Source organism: Aspergillus luchuensis, chromosome 3 (assembly GCF_016861625.1).
Source record: "Aspergillus luchuensis IFO 4308 DNA, chromosome 3, nearly complete sequence".
NCBI lineage: Eukaryota > Fungi > Ascomycota > Eurotiomycetes > Eurotiales > Aspergillaceae > Aspergillus > Aspergillus luchuensis.
In genome coordinates this window covers 2,332,685-2,352,807 of record NC_054851.1, presented here as the reverse complement: position 1 = coordinate 2,352,807, position 20,123 = coordinate 2,332,685, and the positions used below count along the sequence as shown (strand labels likewise).

The following is a 20,123-nucleotide window of genomic DNA, read 5'->3' as shown; positions in this document are numbered from 1 at the left end:
CAGCAACAGGAAAGATAATAATAGTAAAAATAGAAAGAATACCATTACGGAGCTAATGTAATTGCCACAAGTCCAAGTTCTCAAATCACACTTGTTGTCAATGGTACATAACCGGACATCTTTGACAGGGTGAAGGAGGGTCGAGGGGACGCCGCAAACCCTGTCTTTGTCGGGCTTCATCCTATATTGGTCACATCGAACCTTAATAGCTACCTTTGATGTAGAGTTCAATAAAGGAGAAGGTGGTGGGGGGGGGGGGGAGGGGGAGGCGGCTGTGTAGTGTTCTAGACAAACAGCAGATCCATTTACCACCTCCCATACAACTTATCCCCCTCAAATCACACCGCGAGCATAAGTACTAGTAGTACGAAAGTCCCCAAAATCTTATTTCATTGGACCTGTAAGAACGGGATATTCGGAGACTTGTCACTCCGAGCATTAAACTCCAGCATTGAAACCAATCCAATCCAAACTCTCCGGCGGCACCTCCTTGGAAACATTTCTCTCGGATGGACATGTTGGATGTGGTTATTATTTCGAAGATTTTGAAGATAGAGGCCAGAAATGGAAATTCTCCTCCTGTCTGTTGTGTAAGGCTCGTATATTACTGATTATATCATTCACTGGATAGTACTTTGTCCCCTGTGGATTTGCGGATAAAAGTGGTATTGCGTAGTTGCTCTAGGGCAGGACAACGGCTCTGATTCGGGCTTCTTAGGCATTTGTGTATAACCGAGCAGCATTGCGCTAGAGACACCGAATTTATCGATCTCATTGTTAAATTCCATCCCATTTTACTACTTGCGTGAGATAGATGGATAATGAATGACTTGGTAAATTGCTTTGCCGTAGAAAGAGAAGCAATGTTCCTAATGAGAATGGTTTGTAATGGATAGGAGTGGTGAGGCGAGGAATAAACAGAAATAACGAATCACTGCATTAAAACATTCGACAGTCTGGGGCGATTATAGACAAAACGATATATAACAAAAGATACTACAGACACAGTCCTGAACTTATCTCCCTTACTTATTCTTCTTCCGTCTCAACCTCTTCAAGGGTTTTTGCAGAAGGCTTTGGTCGCTCTCGCTCATGATCTTCCTCGGTGTAGTCACCATGTTCCACCAATAGCTCGGCTTTATTCAAGACGTTTTCGTCACACCTCAGAGTCCTTAGCTTTAGTATTACAGCCGGCTGGGTTATACCTAGGATGCGACGGCCAGCCAATCTGGCATCGTCAGCAGCATTACCCCGGACATTATGGAGGTTATGGACTGTCGCTTCGTGGGATCTCGGATCAAAGGTGGTTCCCATAGTCGGCAGTGTCTTATACACACAATGTCCCTGATTGGAGCCGAGGATGATTGCTGTCTCATCAGCAAATTTGCATAACTCCAGAAGACTGTCCTCTCGCTTCGTCGCTTCGTCGCAATCCACACTTTTTAATAGCCTCTGGAAAAAGACATCGGAAAGTAAGGTGGAGGCGAACAAAGCGACAGCGTTTGTGCGATATTCCTTTGTCTGCCGACCGAGCTCGAGATTGGGTGCTTGGGATACCTTGACCGAATTTGACAGACGGACAGTTTCTTTCTTTCAAACGGTGGCTCTGGGGCCATTTGCTGCAGTCCTGGTCAGCATCAGATGAGGATGATAGAAGGATGCGGAAGAGAAGTTCCCACTTTCTAGAAATCGTCGGTACAGATGTTGCAGATTCTGTGCACAGGAGACTGAACCCGTCGTATGATCCTGCCGATCGAGGCCTTCTCCTTCAAGGTACCAAAATGGGTTGACAAAGAACTTATCCACGATGTTCTTTGTCAAGATACTCTGAGCGAGCACCTCCGACATATACAGAGAGAAAGGGTAGGGAAGAGACTTCATCAGTGTATCCCATTCCAAATCTTGAACCCAATAGCCTTCTAGGCTAGGAATGATGGCTTGCTTTTCCAAGTCATGCAGTTCAACGGTATCAGGCATACCTTGCCGGGCATGTTGTTGGCACCAATGTTCTATGTGATACATAACCGAGCGGATCCGGTCCCCCAAGACCTTGAAATCATAATCTGGCCAGCCCTTGGCCCCGGCAGTAAGCATCTGCGTTTGCAACTTGATGTCGAGCGAAGCTTTTCCCTGAAGAATCTCCAGTTTGTCCCGGAGGAGGGCAACTTCGGCCTTGAGGGCTTCGACGTCCTCAATCTGGGGTGAGCTTTCGTCTTCTGAAACATGACGGTCGGAATTACGGTCGGTATCGGCGGGGGAGGATGCCTCCTATAAGAAAGAAGTTTAATCAGCGTGTGCCCGATGTCTGCATTCTAGGATTTACAAGAGGGTCTTTGAGTCTGAGCCCGAGAGAATACTTACCTGAACAGAAGTCTTATCCATGTCGGCGGTCCGGAGCTGTGCAGAGAAGCAAAGCTGAGGAAGACAGGTAAATGAGAAGTAGACGATGAAATTAGAGAAAGACCAAGGGGCAATGAAGAAGTAATTGTAACGTGGGGAGACGATGAGAAGGCGTTAGAGAAACCAGGAATTGAAGAGAGGTCCAGTGGCTTTGTTCCCGGTTCTTCCCGTTGACAAACCAACACGCAAGATGGAGCATCTAGACCTTCAGAGGTGTAACTCACTTCTCTCCCATTCTCTCTATTACCCCCCCTCGTTCTCCTGGTACCTTCTACCCTGAGACAGCCGAGTGAGAACAGGCCTATCAGGTATGCGAGGTCTCCAGACTAGTGATCAGCCAGCCTCGTATCTGCCGGGACGGCCAGTTTTCCCTCCGAGACAATTGCCTGCCCTCTTCAGAGAGCTAGCAGGCGGTTTATGTGTTGGGCAGCATGGGACACATGAAAGGGCAATACAGTCTATCTCTGCTTCCTCCTCCTTTGGATGCTTTTGAGTGTCAGCGATATCTCCCACTTCCACGCCCCAACCCCAGCCCCCAGTTCAGGATTGCCATTTTCAAGTCCCCTTATCATACGAGTGTTCTTACAGTCAATATACCAAGGTCTACAAGCGAGCCCTAAGTTGAGCCAGTAACAATATGTCACAGGCCAAGTCAAAATTAGTCTGTGGTATTGACTACGGCACGACGGGTACCGGTGAGTTGACGGTTCCCAAACTTTTATACATCATGCACGAGGCTAACCGTACCTAAGCCGCTGCTTGGGGGCTATGGTACTGACGAGCAAAGCATAGATTCACCCATCTATCAAGTGGATGAATGGCCAGTTCAATCCTGGGCCAAACTGCCATCGACAATGCAGTACCCAAGTGGCATGCAACCTCGATGGGGAGTGGAGGCTACACCTGAGCTCGAAACTTTCAGGTGGACCAAACTCCTGTTAGACCCAGACTTGGAGTCAACAGATTTCCGGGACGAGGAATTGGAGAGGGTATCAAGACAACAGATCATGCGGCTGCCAGCCGGAAAGTCGGCCGTGCGTGTCGTTGCCGACTACCTCAGCGGGATCCGTAACCACCTGGAGCAGTCGTACATTTTTAGTCAACCAAACATCAAAAAGGAGTACTGGTTTTCCATTCCGGCGGGCTGGTCCAACGATGCACAAGTGCGGATGAGTGAGGCTATCCACTTGGCCGGGTTTGGTCAAAAACCGAATGAGGAAGTGTGCCTTGTTACTGAAAGCGAGGCGTCCGCGATATCCATCCTAGAGGCGTCTGGGGAACGAAGAAAGGTTCGTACGTGTGCCTACTTGACCTCAGGGAATATTTCTGGCTAATGAAAGATTGTGTCAATAGTCCGGAAGCACATTTTGCGTGTGTGATGTGGGCGGGGGCACGGTTGTGAGTAGAATATGCGCGATTGTTCAACGTTTCAAATCCTGACAAGAAGCTAGGACATCGCCTGCTATATGATCACGGATGTAACCGCAACATCGTATTCACTCACGGAACTGAGCAGTGCCATAGGTAAAGATGTTCTTTCACTGGTTGGTCTACAAACGAAGATCTAATGCATCCACCATAGGCCCCAAGTCTGGGAGTACCATCATTGACAGAGAGTTCTTGAAGCTCATGAGGCATCGCTTCAACGCCTTATTCATAAATCCGTTCAACGACGACAAATCTGATCGCAGAGAAAGACTCATGAACGATTTCAGACAAAGAAAGGAAAAGTTCACTGGAGATGGAAGTAACCATCGTCTTAAATTCCGGATGGAATGCTTTACGTCACAATGGTATGACTCAACGGCAGGTCATATAATCTTGTCCGACAGCGATATGCGGGCATTTTTTGACACTGTTGTCGGCCAAGTCTTCCATCATGTGAACGATCAGGTGGACAAAGCCACTCGTGGCCACTTCAAGATCGACGTACGTTCAGGTTCTGAATAATCCCCTTGATTCTAAGCTAATTGACCTGCAGGAATTGTTGATGACTGGGGGGCTGATGCGCTCTGAATATGCGCGGGAGACATTTTCGGAGGGGTTCAAAGATGCAGGATTTTCCAGGATCTTGTTTTCCGAAGCACCGTAAGTTTCAGAGGTTTTGAGGCGTGTGCTACATGCTGATCCAAAGGCAGTGAACTATCCGCATCTCTCGGTGCTGCGCGAAAGGCCCTGAGCGGCATCGTCACGAAGAACCAGACATGTAACAAGAGTTACTTCATCGAATGCTCAGGATTACGGGAGGAACCCGGAATATGTCTGCAAGCTTTCATTGATGAGCCCGATGCGCCCGCTAAACCCCAACAGATTTTGGTCAAGGTAAGTTGTTGGAGAAGAGAGAGAGAGAGAACATTCTTCTCACTTGCCTTCTCGATAATGAGGTGCTCTTTGCTAACTCCTCACCAGGGCCATGTCTACGAGGAAGATAAACCATACAAGACTGTATTTCACCTTTATAGTCGCCCGGGGGAGCCCCCTGTCAAAACGTTCTTTCTGAAGATGAGCGATGGCCAAAGTAAGCTGTGTCCCACCATGCTACCAATAACAGCACTGACTCTGGAGCTACGAAACTTGCAGATTCGCGCGTACTGGCCCGGTTGACCTGCAATTTGTCTGACATACCCACCGACGAACGCGCCCTACAATCTGCTGCTGCAGGCGGTGTATACTCGCATCAATGCATCTTTGTGACTGCGACATTTCGTGTGAAGGGGTACCTGGAAATCAAAGTGCATACTAAATGTAAGGTGTTGGCCCAAAAAAGGGTTCCTAGAATATGGAGTGAGCGTGCGGGTAATTGAAAGGGTGAGTCTCTCTCGTGCGATTTGCGGACTGTTATGCGATGAGTGGTAAGTATGTGTTTCAAAACATCCCATATAAATTGGTATCTGCTGGAGTTGTCTTGGAGTTTGGCTTTATCTCTTTTCTGTTCTGTTCTTTTCTTCTCTCCCATCCGACTATCTGCTTCTCTATCTCCCTAATGTTTAATCTTTACTATCAGTAATGCGAGTTCCTTTGTTTCCTTTTTTTTTTTTTTTTTTTAACTTTGATTTTCCTTCATTCTATCTTGGTCTCTCTCTCTACTTTAATATATATCTCTTTTCGGGCCTATTGTTTTCTCTCTCCTACTACTGTACTTAGATTGCCAACATTGATCATTTTCGTCTGCAAAGGTACTTAGTATATATTATGCCAGTACTTTGATTGAAGTCGAAGTCGCGATGGTAATAGCAACTACAACTGACTACTAAGTCGCGGGTACTATTCCTAGTAGTACTTCTGTGCTCCTTCAATCACTGTACTAGACAACCTTACTTGAAATTCCCATAAACAGTAGTATTACATTTATAATAATCTTAACTCGTTGTCATGGTTGTTCTCATCTCAATTGGTATAATTACTTACTATCTAGTCCTTAATTGGTTTAGTCAAGTAGTTAGTTAACTAATTAGTTATGATGGCAGGGGGATTACGTCAGTCCCGGCGTGGTTTGAAGTGCCTGAGGCTCGCAGACCTATCCACCAATCAGCAATGTGATGCATTTCCAGTGGGGCTGATGAAACGGCCACGAGTCATGTGAGAATTTAGGATGATACAAAGTAGATACTTATCTACAGAGTGGTCCGCCGCCTATAAATAGATGGGACTGATGATGTAGGAGAGACGTTCGGCAATGTCAGATGTGGAAATTGGTATTTTTTCTCGCGACGGGAGTTTTCTCCGTCAGCAGTCAATACTCAAGTAACTTATGTAGCATCAAAAATAATAACTGTTGTGTACCTGCATATCCAATGCTGGCGGGTGTGCCTGACTAGTCCCGCCAGAACCAATAATCGGGCAGTTGATCCCGGTCGGGCGCACGAGGGATGATAATGATAATGATAATGCATCATCATCAACAACCATTAACTATATCATAACCTCTTTGGGTTATGATACCTTCAATAGGGATGTTGCTGACTGGTTTCATCTCATCGAACTATCCGGATACTAGTAGTATTTACTACCTATCTACCCCAAGGATACTAATGATGGGGGGGTCAGCACAAATTATTACTGTGGAGACTCACCGTTTAATTGCTTTTCTCCCTTTCGCACGTTCTGTCGGACATAATCTTTATTAAATATACTCCCGAGCAAGGCAGCACTATTTCTTTTGGCCCGATGCGATCGTGGGAAGGTTCGGGAACTTTTTTCTTCCTGCTTCCTTTCTTTCCTCTCCCTCTCTGATCATCATCATCATCATCATCATCATCAGTCGGCCTTGAGTACCATGGATGCAAGACCCAAGGGTCCAATTCCCACGGCAGGATGACATTGGGGGCCCAAGGAAGGGGGAGGGGGGGTTCACTTGGTGCAACCTGCATGACCTAATTTAGTAACCAGTAAAACAAGTTGACCAACTAATGGTATCTCTTGTTCATGATGAGAAGGAAGATTGATGATTGTTGGCACGTTCTGAAGTGCCTGCCTGCCTGCAGTGACAAGGGTGGTTGGGGGGGGGGGGGAGGAAGTTTCTTGACCAGCCTTGCAGCTTCATGCAGGTACATTCCCTTTCACTTCTGTCTGTCCCTCCCCTCCTACGGTCGCGCGACTCATGTCAAACAGATGATGGTTTCGCGTAAAATTCGGGGAGTAAGTGCGCAAGAAGAGTCGTAGTCTAGCTATCACAATCGGTCACTCGTTGAATTATTGGAAGAAAATCAATGGTCGTCAGCACAGATGTTAATTAGATGGTGTAGTGTACTAACTAACTAACTAAATGATTAACGAGGTAATGGTCGCTCCTTCCCAATTCTTCCCATCGCCGCCTCCTCCTTTTTCGCTCCTTCCATTCTCTACTCTCATCACTCTCACTCTCTCTCCCTTCCTTCTTCTTCCTCCCTTCCCCTCCTCCTCCTCCTCCTCCTCCTCCTCCTTCTTTCTTATCCAAAACGTGCTGTGCACTAGTGTTTCCCTCTACTTCTTCTTTTCACGTTCGTTCTCTTTTTGTTGTTGTATCCTTTACCCCCACCCCCCTCGGTTCACTGAACTCTCCACCAGGGGAGAAAAAAAAGGGTGAGTTTCTCGGCTGCCCTTCCTAGTGCTGGTCTAAGCTGCCCGCCGGCGTTTCACCCTCCACCCCCAATCCAAATCCCTCCTCGCCCTCGCTCTCCTGATGCTCTCGTCCCTCCTTCTCCCATCCCATCCCATCCCATCCCCTCCGTTCGCTGGCTTTTCGCTTCCTTCTCTGCCTGACTCGGTCTGGCTTTTGCTCTCCTTCGTCGCCCTTCTCTTTCCTTTCCTTTCCTTTCCTTCTTTTTCACGTTTGCTGCCGATTTGATATCGTGCACTCCGTCCATCGCTTTCTCTTCGCAAACACCCTCCCCCGTGAAGCCTAACCTTCCCAATTGACACGCTCTTTGCCAGGTCGTCGTTCGTTTTTCACCCACTCAACGTTTTGCCCCATCTTTCCCAAGCAGATCAATCTTCTGGATTTCCATATTTATCATCGCCTCTCTGTGCTCTACCGGGACAATTCCTTCAGATATCGCCCTCTCGCTCGCTTTCGAATCATACGTTGCCCAATCGCAGCTCCGACCCGCAATCATCGCCTCCCCGGTTGCTCTCTGCACCTGAGAACACGACCCTCTACCGTGTCGATCATGCGATAGTGCTCCGGCAGTCATTCTTCATCCTTTCTCCGTCCTGACGCCTGCGTGCTGAACCCCTCGGACGGCTGGTTGTTTCCTGATCGTCTTCGGCTGGTACATTCGAAGAACTTTTACTTTTCGCCCTTCTCCCGCACATTCGACATGCTTGTTCCGAAACCTCTTGTGGATCTGGAGGGTCACTGCTCCGCTGTATACAACAACACTCTCTACACCTACTCCGCCAATGGCTTCATGTCGATACCCCTCGAGCGCAATGGAAATTGGACCTCATTGACCATGGGTGAGGCCGTCTCAGACGCAGCGTGTGTAATAGGTGGCACAGACGGCGATGAGACCAAGCAATCTTTCTATGTCATTGGCGGATCCGGCTCCTCAAGTCAGCCGGGCTTGCAGCGATACTCGTTTAAAGACACGACGTGGACCACCATTCAACCCCCGCAATCGGTCATGGGGAACCGTACTCACCACAAGGCCGTCTACCTGTCGAATTCTTCCTCCATTCTGGTCTATGGGGGCCACCAGACCGACGAAACGGTTGCATCTTCTGACACATACGTTTTAAGCACCGTATCGCCATACTCCATTGCGGCCCACAATGCGACGGAAGCGTCACCGGCCGTCAACCCTGTTCTGTTGCCATGGAATGATCGCGAGGCAGCGTTGGTCGGCGGTACCACAACCCCGAAGAAAGTGCACCTATTCAACCCGAATGCGGGCTGGTATGGATCCAACGTGACTCTGTCCCAATCGCTGTCCAGTGGCGTGCAGTGCGCGATTCTCGAAGGATCCGACGGAAGCAAGGTGTTGGAGGCATTCGACATGGACGTGGCGCCCAACACGGTCTCGAGCGTGGTGTTGGTGAATTCGTCCGGGAAGGAGCAGAACCCTGCTACCGCCATCAGCTCATCCTCGTCACGCAAACGGAAGAGAGAAATTACCCTCAGCAGTTACCCGACATATGATAGTAGCCTAGCACAGTCCACAACACGGCAGAACTACTCCCTAGCTCAAGGGGAGGATGGCCTAGTAGTGATCTCTAGTGGCAGTGGTACGGACTCCTTGGCCATCTTCAACCAAACCTCCAACAGCTGGGTGAACGCGACGAAATTGTTCTACGGTAACGAGAGCCGGCAGCAGATTCTCGGGTCAACCACAACGGCGGCATCTACATCCACAGCAACGTCGACCTCCAGCGCATCCGGCGGCGGCGGCGGCTCATCCAGCAACGATGTCGGAACCATAGTCGGCGCCACCCTGGGAGCGATCCTGGGTGTCGCGGCCATCCTGGTGATCATTCTCCTCCTGATCAAGCGCAAGAAGCAGAACATGAAGAAAGCTCGAGGCGAAAGTGACAAAGATCGCCTCAGCTTCCAGGACCAGGGTGTGGAGCCATTGGCCCAGTCAGCATACCCCATGGCCAAGAGCCCAGTACCGCTTGCCGCTTCCTCGGTAGACTCGCTTGCAATCTTCTCGGGCAAGGTGGGTGATGAGAAGACCCCAAGGCCGGCTGGTGCCCGCCCTACCTTTGCACAGAATTCGACTCCGCTGAAGTCGAGTCCTCTGACGACCATTCATTCCACCGGAGAACCCTCGTCACCCAGTGTGTACTCGAGTGCTGCCTTTGACAAAGAGATTGAGGCCCAGAGCTCTACCTCGGGGGGTCGACCAGGTGACCGGAGGACCAACGAAGGGTGGAGTCGCTACTTCCAGGACAACAGTGCAACAAGCTTGGTTGGAATGCAATCACAATCTCTCCAGCCCCCACCGTCAACTGCCAAGCCGCAGCCGAAAGGCGCTGCATGGCAAATGAAGACACTCACACCCCTGGATTTTGGATTCTTGGATGAGCCAAAACCTCTAGGACAGGTGATAAGTGGTAGCCCCACAACAGAGCATGCCTCGTCTATCATCTCCTCCGAGGGTCGTCCTGTGGCAATCCAAGAGAGTCAGTCAGCTCGTATTTCTAGCGCCTCGTCGATGAGCGCTGAGCTGGATGGTGACGGGCCCTGGCAACAGCGCAGCTGGGCGGACCGGCCTCCCAGCAGTACCTACAGCAGAAGCTTCTACAACCCCAGCACACATGTGCCTTCAATAGCAGTGCCATCCGAAAGTGACTACCGAACACTCGACCCGTCTCGCACCAACACACGCGATTCAAGCGTTCTGATACCCGAAGAAGTGGAACCGATGCCGCCACGCCATCCTACCAACGTCAACTCAGACATGAGTTGGCTGAACTTGAATGCCGATCGATGAGCGCTCCCTAGCATCTTCTAGACCGACACACATGACTATCGTTCTCCCCGCAACGTCGCCTCTAGACCCTTTCACCCTCATTCACCCTCATTGATCCTTGCGCCATCACCCACGGCTCTGACCTGATTCCTTCATTGCATTAGCCTGGCTCCTCCATGGTTCTCCTCAGAAGATGCATTCTGTAAAAGTTTCGTTCCCTCCACCTCGTTGGGATGTACAGCTAGCTGCGCTTGACCGTTTCCTTACCTCCATCGTTTCCACATGTTCTCTGCCAGGTTTTCTCCTGTCTAATGGGTGCCTGCACCCCTGCTTGACCGCTCTGCTCATCAACGTATTTGTTGCATCAGTTTTGCTTCCATCCTGCTGGCAAAAGAATCGAGCGTTCTGTTCTCTCTCTCTCCCTTGCTGCGCCTGTCCGTCTGTTTTTGTTCGTGCTAGGACACATTCTTCTCCTTACTCGCCTGCCATCGTCATCTTGCATGTAGTAGTACTACTGGCTCGTTTTGGTTCTGCGCTTGCTTGCTTGCTTGATTGATTGATCAATGATCCAAATTCCTGATTGTTCTGTTGACGATTCCTGCCCCCATCCATCTAGCAGGTGTGTCTGCTTGTTGTTTTCTTTTTGAGATATCATACCCGGTGTTGTGCTGTCTTGACTTGTCTTTTAACCCATGTCTTGTGTACGTGTGTGTGTGTCTTGTAAATATCTTGTCTGTTGCTGCGCAAAGGGGATGGTCTATAGCCCCCTGTTGAGAGTTCTATGTGCATGCCTGCATGTCCGCATGCCCTGAATGGATTATGCCGTTCATTTTACTGTTCGCTTCTCAAGTAAACCCTGTATGCCTAACAAGCCATGAAATTCTGAAACTGTGTTGCAATACTATCTGTAAGCTACCATAAAGTATCGGAAGTAACAATCATACCGAAAGAGAAATAAGTGGATGATCAACAAAAGGCAACAAGCATATGAAAACAAGCAGGCCGTGTACGTATACAACATCAGAACCAACTGACAGACGTCAAAACATTCAATAAGCGTTATCAATCTGCATAGAAATAACAGGGAAAAAAATCTTGCGTCAGAGGAAAAGTCATCAATCATCAATCATTATCATAGCACATGTCTGCAACTGAATATCGCTCAATGTATCTTTCATAACTTTTTCTTTCATCCTAAGCATATTGTGCGACAGGCGTTCTGGACGATCGTCCTACAGACCGAGATCGAATATCTGTTGTTGACCCATACTCCGATGGATGATGCTCCTCAATCTCGTCAGGGTATATGGTTCGCGGCGGTCGAGTCGTCGTCGGCCCTTGGCTCTGAACACGGCGGTGTCGGCGCTCTCGTCGTTTGTCGCAGTTTTTGGCAAATTCATGTCGCTCGCGGCGGGCTTCCTCCACATGTTTCCATTCTCCGATTGCACCCTTAATCCCCAGGGCGGCCAGGCCGACGCTGGCTACATCGCCGAGCTGACCCTTGATCCGAAGACGACGGGCTTCCTCTGGGGAGAGCTCACCCTCGCGAACTAGCTCCGCTCGTTTTTTGTGTTTTTCCATACTTTCGTGCAGACTATGTGCGGCGTGGATGGTGGCCACCGCGGCCAGACCGGATTTCACTAGGGTTTTCCGGGTAAGTTTTTTCCGTTGGTGTTCTTCATCGGTACTGCTTCCCAGGTCAGAATCAGACTCCTCGGATTGACCGTCTCCATGGGGGTTGTTGACACGACCATGACCAGCTTCGCCGATTCCTTTGGATGTGGTGCGCGTGGACGGTCGTGTCGAGGTGCTGACGGTGGATAAAGGTCGACTCACATCTCTAGAGTGCCTGGAGCGCCGTGGGCTGCGATGGCGCCGTGGCTCGTCCTCACTCGAGAGCTCGTCGTCCGAATAGACATCGCGACGAGACGAGCGGCCGCCATGAGCTCTCCTGTCACGGCTGTCCTTTTGTCCTAGGCCTAGAGCTTCCATTCCCTGGTTAATATAGTCGGTCACGCTCTTGCTCCGTTTGCGGGGGCGACGGTCGTCGTAGCTATCCCGAGAGCTGGACCGGCCGCGGCCTCGGCTTCGACTCCGAGGGCGAGACTTGGAACGGAAACGATCATAGGCCTCCTTGCCGGCTGCGGCCAAGGCCCCTGTGGCAACCAGATTCTTGAGTCCACCCTGGCTTTGCGAGCGACCCCGGCCACGAGACCTCGACCGGGATCTTGATCCGTTGATGAAATGGTTGGCGGCCAGACCCGCCAGGGTGGATTCGACGACATGGCGCTTGGAATGTTTCTTCGGGTCTCGGTCCACAAGTCCATCGGTACCGCCAGCCGTAATCGCAGCTGTAAGGATGCGCTTGCCCTTTTCACCGGTCCACTCGCCAGGGTCTTTGCGAACACGGAAGGCCTCTATAGCACCTGCAGCCAGAGCCGCTCTAACAGCCTGGGCAATGCGCTGCTCACTCTTCTCCCGTCGGTGGCGGCTTCTGTCGCGAGTGGGTGAGGGCGAGTAGGAGTAAGACCTACGATCCCGGGTATGCGAGCGGCCACGATCATGTTCGCGATGGTGGGATCCAGATGACGCGAGCGAGCCCAGACCTAGCGCACCTAAGGCCTGCTCGGAGATGGACTTGCGACGTCGTCTAGGGGGAGAGCGACTATCGGATGGAGAGCGGGAGTATCTGGGGCGATCACCTAGAAATCTATGTCAGCATACAACTTACTTTCAGTAGCTTTGTATTCTTTGGCGTGCTATCTGTCCGAGCACTGTCCGAGGCATGAGATACATACGTCGGTCATCATGTCGCCTTGAATGGCGGTGGGATCGACGGTGGTAGTCCGAGTCATCGTAATAGGAATCACGATAGCCCATGGAATGGGATCTGCGCACCCCCTCCGAGAGGGTGGAGACACGGGACGGTCTGGCCTGAGGGGGGATGCCGTAGCCGTATTCGTAACCATAATCGCCAGGCGGGTAGTCGCGCGGAGGGGCATCGTAGGAATCAACGCTGCCATCGCGACGACGGACGACATCCGTTTGGTGACGAGCGGAGCCATGAGGAGGGGCGGCATAGTAGTAGTCAGGATTGTAGCCGCCGGGGGGCCGGGCGTACTGACGGCTTTCGTAGTGGGTCATTGTTGTCCGGGTTGAAGGGACTGATTAATAGTTGAAGAGATCTAGATGGGGGTGGTCATTAGATGGGTGAGGCAAGTGGTGTTATGGGAAAGAATTGATGAAAGCTGGATGAGAAGAAGAAGAAGAGAAGAGATGGTGCGAGATGGAAAGGGAAGAAAGAAAGAAAGAAGGGAAGGGAAGAAGTAAAAATGGCAGTGGCGACTGGGGAGAGAAAGAGCGAGACAGCGGGGCAAGCGCCCGTGACGTAGGGGCAGATGCACCCATTTAAGGCAGGTACGAAACAGCTACAGGATTCACTATTCGCTATTGTTTGTGCAGCCTCACCTTCAATTCATTGGTGACAGGAGAGTCCCGCTGGTGTTTCGGGGCACCCGCCCACTGAAACCCGTTATGTCGGATGATGACATCTGTGGAAAGTGGATACTCGTGATTGAGTAGATTAATGTGGATGGATATTGTACCTCGCACAATATCCTGTCATAACATCAACATTAACATCAACATCCTAGAAAAATTCAAGGGTCCAGACAAAAACCATCACCACCGCATCCTTCCCTCACTGACATCATTCCCCACCCGCGATGACTCAGCCCCTTCCCGACTGGACCGATGCAGTTGGAGAAACATTAGACCTGAATTGTTTTAATAGGTATCAGTAAGTCCTGTACTGTATAGAAATAATTGATGTGTTAATTCTGCTGATCATTGACAGTGGTGGTGACATTCAGGAACATGGCTTATACCCCACACACTGATATTATGGCTGACTTCTAAACCATGGAAATCTCAACCGTGGAAATCAGAAATAAGGTTCGGTCATCCCCAGGCTCCCTCTTTTGGAACACAAGCTAGGAGTATACGGACTCCTAATTATATATGATATTGCTTTCACTTACGAAGTGGCCTGAAACCTCTTACACACATTCATAACGAGGTGACTGATTCGGAGGAAGATGATTTACATAAGTTATCCCCATCTGGAAAGATAATGATCTATGATACTACTATAGAAGATGACTGAGTTTCAACCTATTGCGCAGAAACAAATCTAGTTCCAAGAATATGGCAAGGCTGATAATTTTAATCATCTGACACAATTATCGTCACCTGACCGGGAACATTACTCAATTATAGTTGCCCCAACCCTATACATATCCTCATATTTGTGACTGACAATATTGTAGCTACTATATAAGTATCATTCACATGTCACTATATACTAACAGACAATCCGGATTATAGAGCTGTTGGAAACCCTGCCACTCCAGGGATGACGGACACCGAAGTCGATATGACTCGAAGCGGCATAAAAAAGTCGAGGGATATCTCGCACCAGAAGAGAAGAAATCAAACAACATAGAAAAGGGAAGACATGTATAAGCTCCTTTAGCACACTACACAGGCAGCTCTGAGTCTGCTAGATTGACTTTAATATCTTAGATGCGCAATACATACTTTGATCGCATTGGCAAGGAGGACCATCTCGGGGAGCGGACATTCATATTGAGCAGTCTAGCCAACATTTTAGCATATCTGATAGATACAATTGCGAGAGATAACGTTGTTTTTGATACGGGCCCTGCAAAGATAGCTATAACTACGAACATCAGATGATTGACCCACGAAAAATGTCCTAGTCATCCGCGAACCTGATCACCAGATCTAACCACTATCAAGCCATGAATAACCTTATCCAAATTTTCAAGCGGCTATTACACCTACTACTGACCTTTCTAACAGAGACCAGTATCGTTAGTGAGTCATTGATACTGACTGATATAAATGTAGCGGAACTGATGATCCCTACTAACACTACTAGCTTCTGCAACTCCCTCGACGTACTATCCGTGTCTGAACTGCTATCTTTTAGAGTGACCTCCCCGGAAAAAATTCACAACAACAATGTCAACAGAACTCTCTAAATTCTTATCCAGTGTAGGTCCCACAACATGGACAGTGATCCAACTAAGCGGATCACGAATTCAAAAGAATACATACATTCTCGAGTAAGTCCATCAAGTGATATTTGTGGCTGCGCTCTCCAATTACGATAACTATTTGATGGGAAATCAAGACACTGTATACCTACTACCTACGTAGTATCTCACCAACTACATATTACCCCTTGCCGATAAGTATACCCTCTAGGGCAATGTCTGCAAAATCATGCTACTATTCGAATAGCAGACCATCAACAGCCCCTGCTTTTTCGCAGAGGCCTTTTATTCTCTTTATAATCTATATCGATATGTTCAATAGAAAGGCGTGTGTTACCGCTCTCACTACAAATCCTAAATATGATGACTCGGATACAAACATACATCCTGCCGCGAGCTTCCTCGATCAGCAGTACCGGAGACTTAACAGGACGCCGGGGCGTCGGACGTATACAGACTATACCAATGCCATTGATACGATGTCGATGCGGGAGACGTTGGAATCTGTCCATAGTATCACCTTTCAAGCAATTAAGGTGAGTACTTGTATTTAGAGAGTATGTGTCAGAAGGCCAGCGGCCGCCTGATAAGAAAAATCCTCATAATTCACCATGAGGCTTTGGGATGTCTAGGCTGGCCGAGTTCTTATATTTGGATTGAATCTTGCACACTCTCCGATTAATCTACCGTCTACGAGTATTTCCTCAACTATTCTACTATTTTTAATGGTGCTTTATAGCCATCCAGCTGAAGCACCGTAGTCATAGTTGACTAGCTATGTCGATGACATAATGCTATACGAGGATAAATGGTTACACTCGGTTGTGTGTATACAGGACAACACTGCTTGTAGATACTATTAGCAGGTAGTGACTATCTTATAAATTTTTGCTAGCACACAACACAACATCGACACAAGGGTGAAAGACTAAACTTGAGCATGGTATGGTATGGCAACTCCGGGCTGGTTCTTGATCTATGCCTGGCTGGGATTTTCCCGTCTTGCACGATCCATGGCAATGTTACAATTTCATAAGTGCGATAAGAAATGACCAACTATCTGTCTAAGTGATCTTTATTGACAATTTGAATATATGGCTCGAATGTGTTTGTGGAGATTGAATTTTGGATGATGATAGATTAGAAGACTACATTCACGCGCTTCCTGATCCATGAGGAAGTGTGCCCTCTCCATCCTTGGCATTGTCAGTTCATCTCGTATGAAAAGGACAGTTCTACCAACGAACTGAAAGCATACAGAGTCATTGTGGACAAGTAGTGAAGAGTTCTCATCTTGATCATATTGATCTGGGATTATCCCAAGGACAGGTATCAATGCCTATCCATCACATCCCACCCACTCTCATACTAGCTTCTCTATTGTACATTTCAAAAATCCAAATTCGGCCGTCGCTCCCAAATAATAGGATCAGTAACAAAAGGTATTCGTGGCATACAAAAATAAAACACATCACACTGACCGACCAAGCACACATACACGCTGACAAAACCTTCAAAATGACAGATGCAATAATGATAACTTCAAATGCAATGGGGGGAATCCAGTCCAATTATGGGACAAAACAACAAAAAAGCAGAATGCAGACCCAGAGATAGAAAATAAAAAAAAAAACGAAAAGGAAAAAGAAGGAACAATTTCCTTCCAAGAAGCCGGTTACAGCTTTCGCTGTCCGGTTCCCATCCTAGTGGAAACCGTTCTATGCTGCATCTAGCCGTCGATATCTTAGACGGTAGATTAAAGAAGAAAAAAGTGACACCAAAAGAGTGCCGCTCAGCAGCCACTCTCTGCGCCGATCGAGGGCGCTTATTTTTTAGTTCCTGTATAACGCCGTTGCTCCGATGGGATACGCCTTGTCCCGCCATGGGGAAAAGATGAAGAGTAGGAATAAAGGATGTCCAGAGAATGGTAATAGGTAAACATCATCCCGTGGTAATCTTTTTGATCATGCTCCGTTCACGTCTTGGCTCACTCGTCATACGCGTGAGGACATCGGTTCATACGCCCGACTCGTGGAGATTGGGTTCAGCTTCGAACCACTATCGTACGAGGATGCGTCCATCTGTGTTCCGCTGATAGAGCGCTGGTGGTCATACACCGATGTGTTGCTCCTCCGGGTCGACCAGCTGCTACTGCCATCACTATCCCGATCCGTCGTCATGGCCGTGGGCATATCCTCAGAGTGGGTGCGGTGCGTGCGGATGTGCTGCTTCATGTTGTCTTTCCGGGTAAATGCCTTGTTGCAGATGGGGCAGTGGACGCTCTTCTCCCCTGTGTGCTTCTTCCCGTGACGGGCGGCATGGCCGGATGTCGTAAATGTCGCAGAGCAGCCGTGGCTAGCAGCAAAAGGACAAGGGTACTTGTTCTTGCGAACACCGGATTTGGCAGCCATAGATTCCTTGGTACTGCCGATAGAAGGCTGGGGCGATGGAGGCTCGGTAACAGAGCTGCCGCTGATGCGCTTTTCGGAGACAGTGCGGTAAGAATTCGTGTCCTGGCGGCCAAGGTGGTAGTGAGATCGAACGCTGGTGCTGCTCATGTAGTCGTAGGAGCAGTCCGAAGAGCCGGGAGAGGTGGGCTGCACGGGTTCGGGCACGGGGTCGAATGGGAGCCGTGCCAAGCCAGGTGATACCGACGGAGAATTCACATAGGCATGGTGATAGCGAAACTCTGGAGCCGGGATCGATTGTTGAGGTGCGTAGTGGTAAGGATAAGGCGAAGTGGCTTGATGTCTAGATAGCCCAGGGGCGGAGCGGACTGTGAAGGCCGGGTTGTCGTCATTGTTCAAGATTGACACAAAACTTGCTTTGCAGCTCGCCATCTTGACACTGATATAATGCTAATCTGCTGAGAATTTCGTTAGTTTATTCTCTCGGTTTTAGTCTAACTCCGCACTGTGCTGCCCTTTCCCTCACCGAGACGGAATGAGAAATCAGACGAGAGAATGCGAGCATCTGCAGCCCCGTCGACCAGGCGAAAAGGTAGGGAGAAAGAGGAGCAAGAGGGAAAAGCCAGAGGAGATTAAGTACTCACCAAGGATCTTCGAGAATGTTTGCCTGTTCACTTTCGTGTAACACTATAGAGCGGATTCCGGATAGACGGGATTTGGGCAAGGACTCGACAGAAAACTCTAGGAGTCACCAGTCCGACTTTCCTGTAAGGTGGAGGAAAGTATTCAACAACTTCCCCGTCGATCTGATCGAGAAGATCCGAGACTCCGACTTTCAACCCACTGAGAGACCGTCGAGGTGGGACCCGCAGACGATGGGTATCAAGCGAATGAGATGACAATTGCAAACTGGCCCAGTGAGATTGCAGGGACCAGCAAAAGCAAGCACTTTTCCTTTTCTTCTCCTTTCTTTTCTTTTTCAATTCTTGGCTCTCGAATCACAAGCGATAGCTCAGACAGCAATCTTCCACAAAAGTATAAAGTCGGAAGATAAAGAACAATTCGATTGGAGAATATGTTGGGTGATGATTGGGAGAGGATGGTGGATGAGAAGAGACAAAAGTCGGATGGGGTGGAAGATCGGGGAGGAGAGTAGTAGATAAGTAAATAGATAATAGATAGGGTAGATCGGGGATCGGAGGAGAGCAGGGCAAGTATGACAGCAGGGACCCGAACGACAGACCAAGCTTTTGAGGCTAGAAGCGAGGGAGGGGGAATGTGGGTGAGAAGGAAGGAAGAGAAGGAATGGAAGGAATCGGATTAGATGGCAAATAGGATTTGACTGGAATATATTAAGAAGTCAAAAAAGGAGGGAATTGGAAGAGTAAAAAAAGTAAAAGAAAAAAGGTAGTCGAATGGGAAGGGCAAAGCAGGAATATTAAAAAGCGACAGGAGAGGCAAAGGTGACGAACAAGCCCGTACGTTGCCAGACCCGGCGGACTAAGAAAGAAGCATCTTGAAACCCGTCCAGGGTCCCTCCCGAAGCTCTGGCCATCTGGAAAGTCAGTTGAGTTAGTTCGCTAGTGGGTAAGTTCACCGTGGACTGGGAGGGCGAGTCCACGACGCTAGTTCGCCGAAGTGGAGCTGAAAATAGGCATCATCATTCATGGTATTATTGTGTTCTCTGGCCGAGTATCAGGTTCGTTCGTGGGCCACCCAAAAGAAAAAAAAAAATAATAAAAGAGTACTAAAATTGCTGCCAGCGTGAGGACTTTCATACTCGACCAGCAACGCAAGACCCTAACCTGACCGGAAGGAACCACAGGGTCTATGCCAATAACATCTACGTATCTCCTGTTACTGCTGAGTATATTACCTGCATCTTAAGTAGTTAGTTATCTCAGTGGTAAGTCTTCACCCATCCCTACTGTAGATGATAATCAATTCTCAAATGCGCACTTCCTCTCTACGCCAGTGTTAAATTCTTTCCCACCCTCACGTTTTTCTTCCCCATCTTCCACACTTATTATCATCGCCACAAATAAAAAGGGAAAAAATAAAAATAAAAATAAAAAATGAAAAATAAGACAAGCCTTCAACCGAGAAGATCAGATCAGACCAGGAGTAAAGCCGAAGTACATCCTTTATTCGGCACTAGTGGCCTCCTGCCCTTAGTCAGGCTGGAACCCCGTACCAAAGGTTCCTCAGGCTCGCTCGGCCGTCTCGCAGAACCAGAACCACGAGTAGCCACGCGGATCACTGACTTCGCCCTGTCATTGTAATTTTGGAATTAGCCTTTTTTGCATAACAATCCTGAATGGCCCCTCTCTGCCCTTTTACCA

General features: G+C 48.8%; 8 protein-coding genes across 8 annotated transcripts; 3 read left to right on the top strand and 5 right to left on the bottom strand.

The window, feature by feature from the left end:
• Positions 1-1,029: 1,029 nt before the first annotated feature.
• Positions 1,030-1,314, bottom strand: AKAW2_30784S (uncharacterized protein; the record flags this gene model as incomplete). Its single annotated transcript, XM_041687337.1, has 1 exon — positions 1,030-1,314. The coding sequence occupies one exon, from the start codon at positions 1,312-1,314 to the stop codon at positions 1,030-1,032; it is 285 nt and encodes a 94-aa protein (XP_041541231.1).
• A 279-nt stretch (positions 1,315-1,593) lies between these two features.
• Positions 1,594-2,382, bottom strand: AKAW2_30783S (uncharacterized protein; the record flags this gene model as incomplete). Its single annotated transcript, XM_041687336.1, has 2 exons — positions 1,594-2,268; positions 2,362-2,382. The coding sequence occupies 2 exons, from the start codon at positions 2,380-2,382 to the stop codon at positions 1,594-1,596; spliced, it is 696 nt and encodes a 231-aa protein (XP_041541230.1).
• An 872-nt stretch (positions 2,383-3,254) lies between these two features.
• Positions 3,255-3,779, top strand: AKAW2_30782A (uncharacterized protein; the record flags this gene model as incomplete). Its single annotated transcript, XM_041687334.1, has 2 exons — positions 3,255-3,693; positions 3,754-3,779. The coding sequence occupies 2 exons, from the start codon at positions 3,255-3,257 to the stop codon at positions 3,777-3,779; spliced, it is 465 nt and encodes a 154-aa protein (XP_041541229.1).
• An 87-nt stretch (positions 3,780-3,866) lies between these two features.
• On the top strand, positions 3,867-5,204 carry AKAW2_30781A (Hsp70 family protein; the record flags this gene model as incomplete). Its single annotated transcript, XM_041687333.1, has 6 exons — positions 3,867-3,924; positions 3,983-4,329; positions 4,382-4,488; positions 4,539-4,722; positions 4,810-4,918; positions 4,981-5,204. 6 exons carry the CDS (start codon positions 3,867-3,869, stop codon positions 5,202-5,204), a joined length of 1,029 nt encoding a protein of 342 aa, XP_041541228.1.
• A 2,994-nt stretch (positions 5,205-8,198) lies between these two features.
• AKAW2_30779A (uncharacterized protein) lies at positions 8,199-10,313 on the top strand (the record flags this gene model as incomplete). The annotated part of the gene is made up of 1 exon (XM_041687331.1): positions 8,199-10,313. One exon carries the CDS (start codon positions 8,199-8,201, stop codon positions 10,311-10,313), a length of 2,115 nt encoding a protein of 704 aa, XP_041541226.1.
• AKAW2_30780S (uncharacterized protein) lies at positions 8,564-8,956 on the bottom strand (the record flags this gene model as incomplete). The annotated part of the gene is made up of 1 exon (XM_041687332.1): positions 8,564-8,956. One exon carries the CDS (start codon positions 8,954-8,956, stop codon positions 8,564-8,566), a length of 393 nt encoding a protein of 130 aa, XP_041541227.1.
• Positions 10,314-11,486: 1,173 nt separating the features above from the next.
• Positions 11,487-13,436, bottom strand: AKAW2_30778S (uncharacterized protein; the record flags this gene model as incomplete). The annotated part of the gene is made up of 2 exons (XM_041687330.1): positions 11,487-12,994; positions 13,091-13,436. The coding sequence occupies 2 exons, from the start codon at positions 13,434-13,436 to the stop codon at positions 11,487-11,489; spliced, it is 1,854 nt and encodes a 617-aa protein (XP_041541225.1).
• Positions 13,437-17,367: 3,931 nt separating this feature from the next.
• On the bottom strand, positions 17,368-18,213 carry AKAW2_30777S (C2H2-type zinc finger protein; the record flags this gene model as incomplete). The annotated part of the gene is made up of 1 exon (XM_041687329.1): positions 17,368-18,213. One exon carries the CDS (start codon positions 18,211-18,213, stop codon positions 17,368-17,370), a length of 846 nt encoding a protein of 281 aa, XP_041541224.1.
• Positions 18,214-20,123: the final 1,910 nt, after the last annotated feature.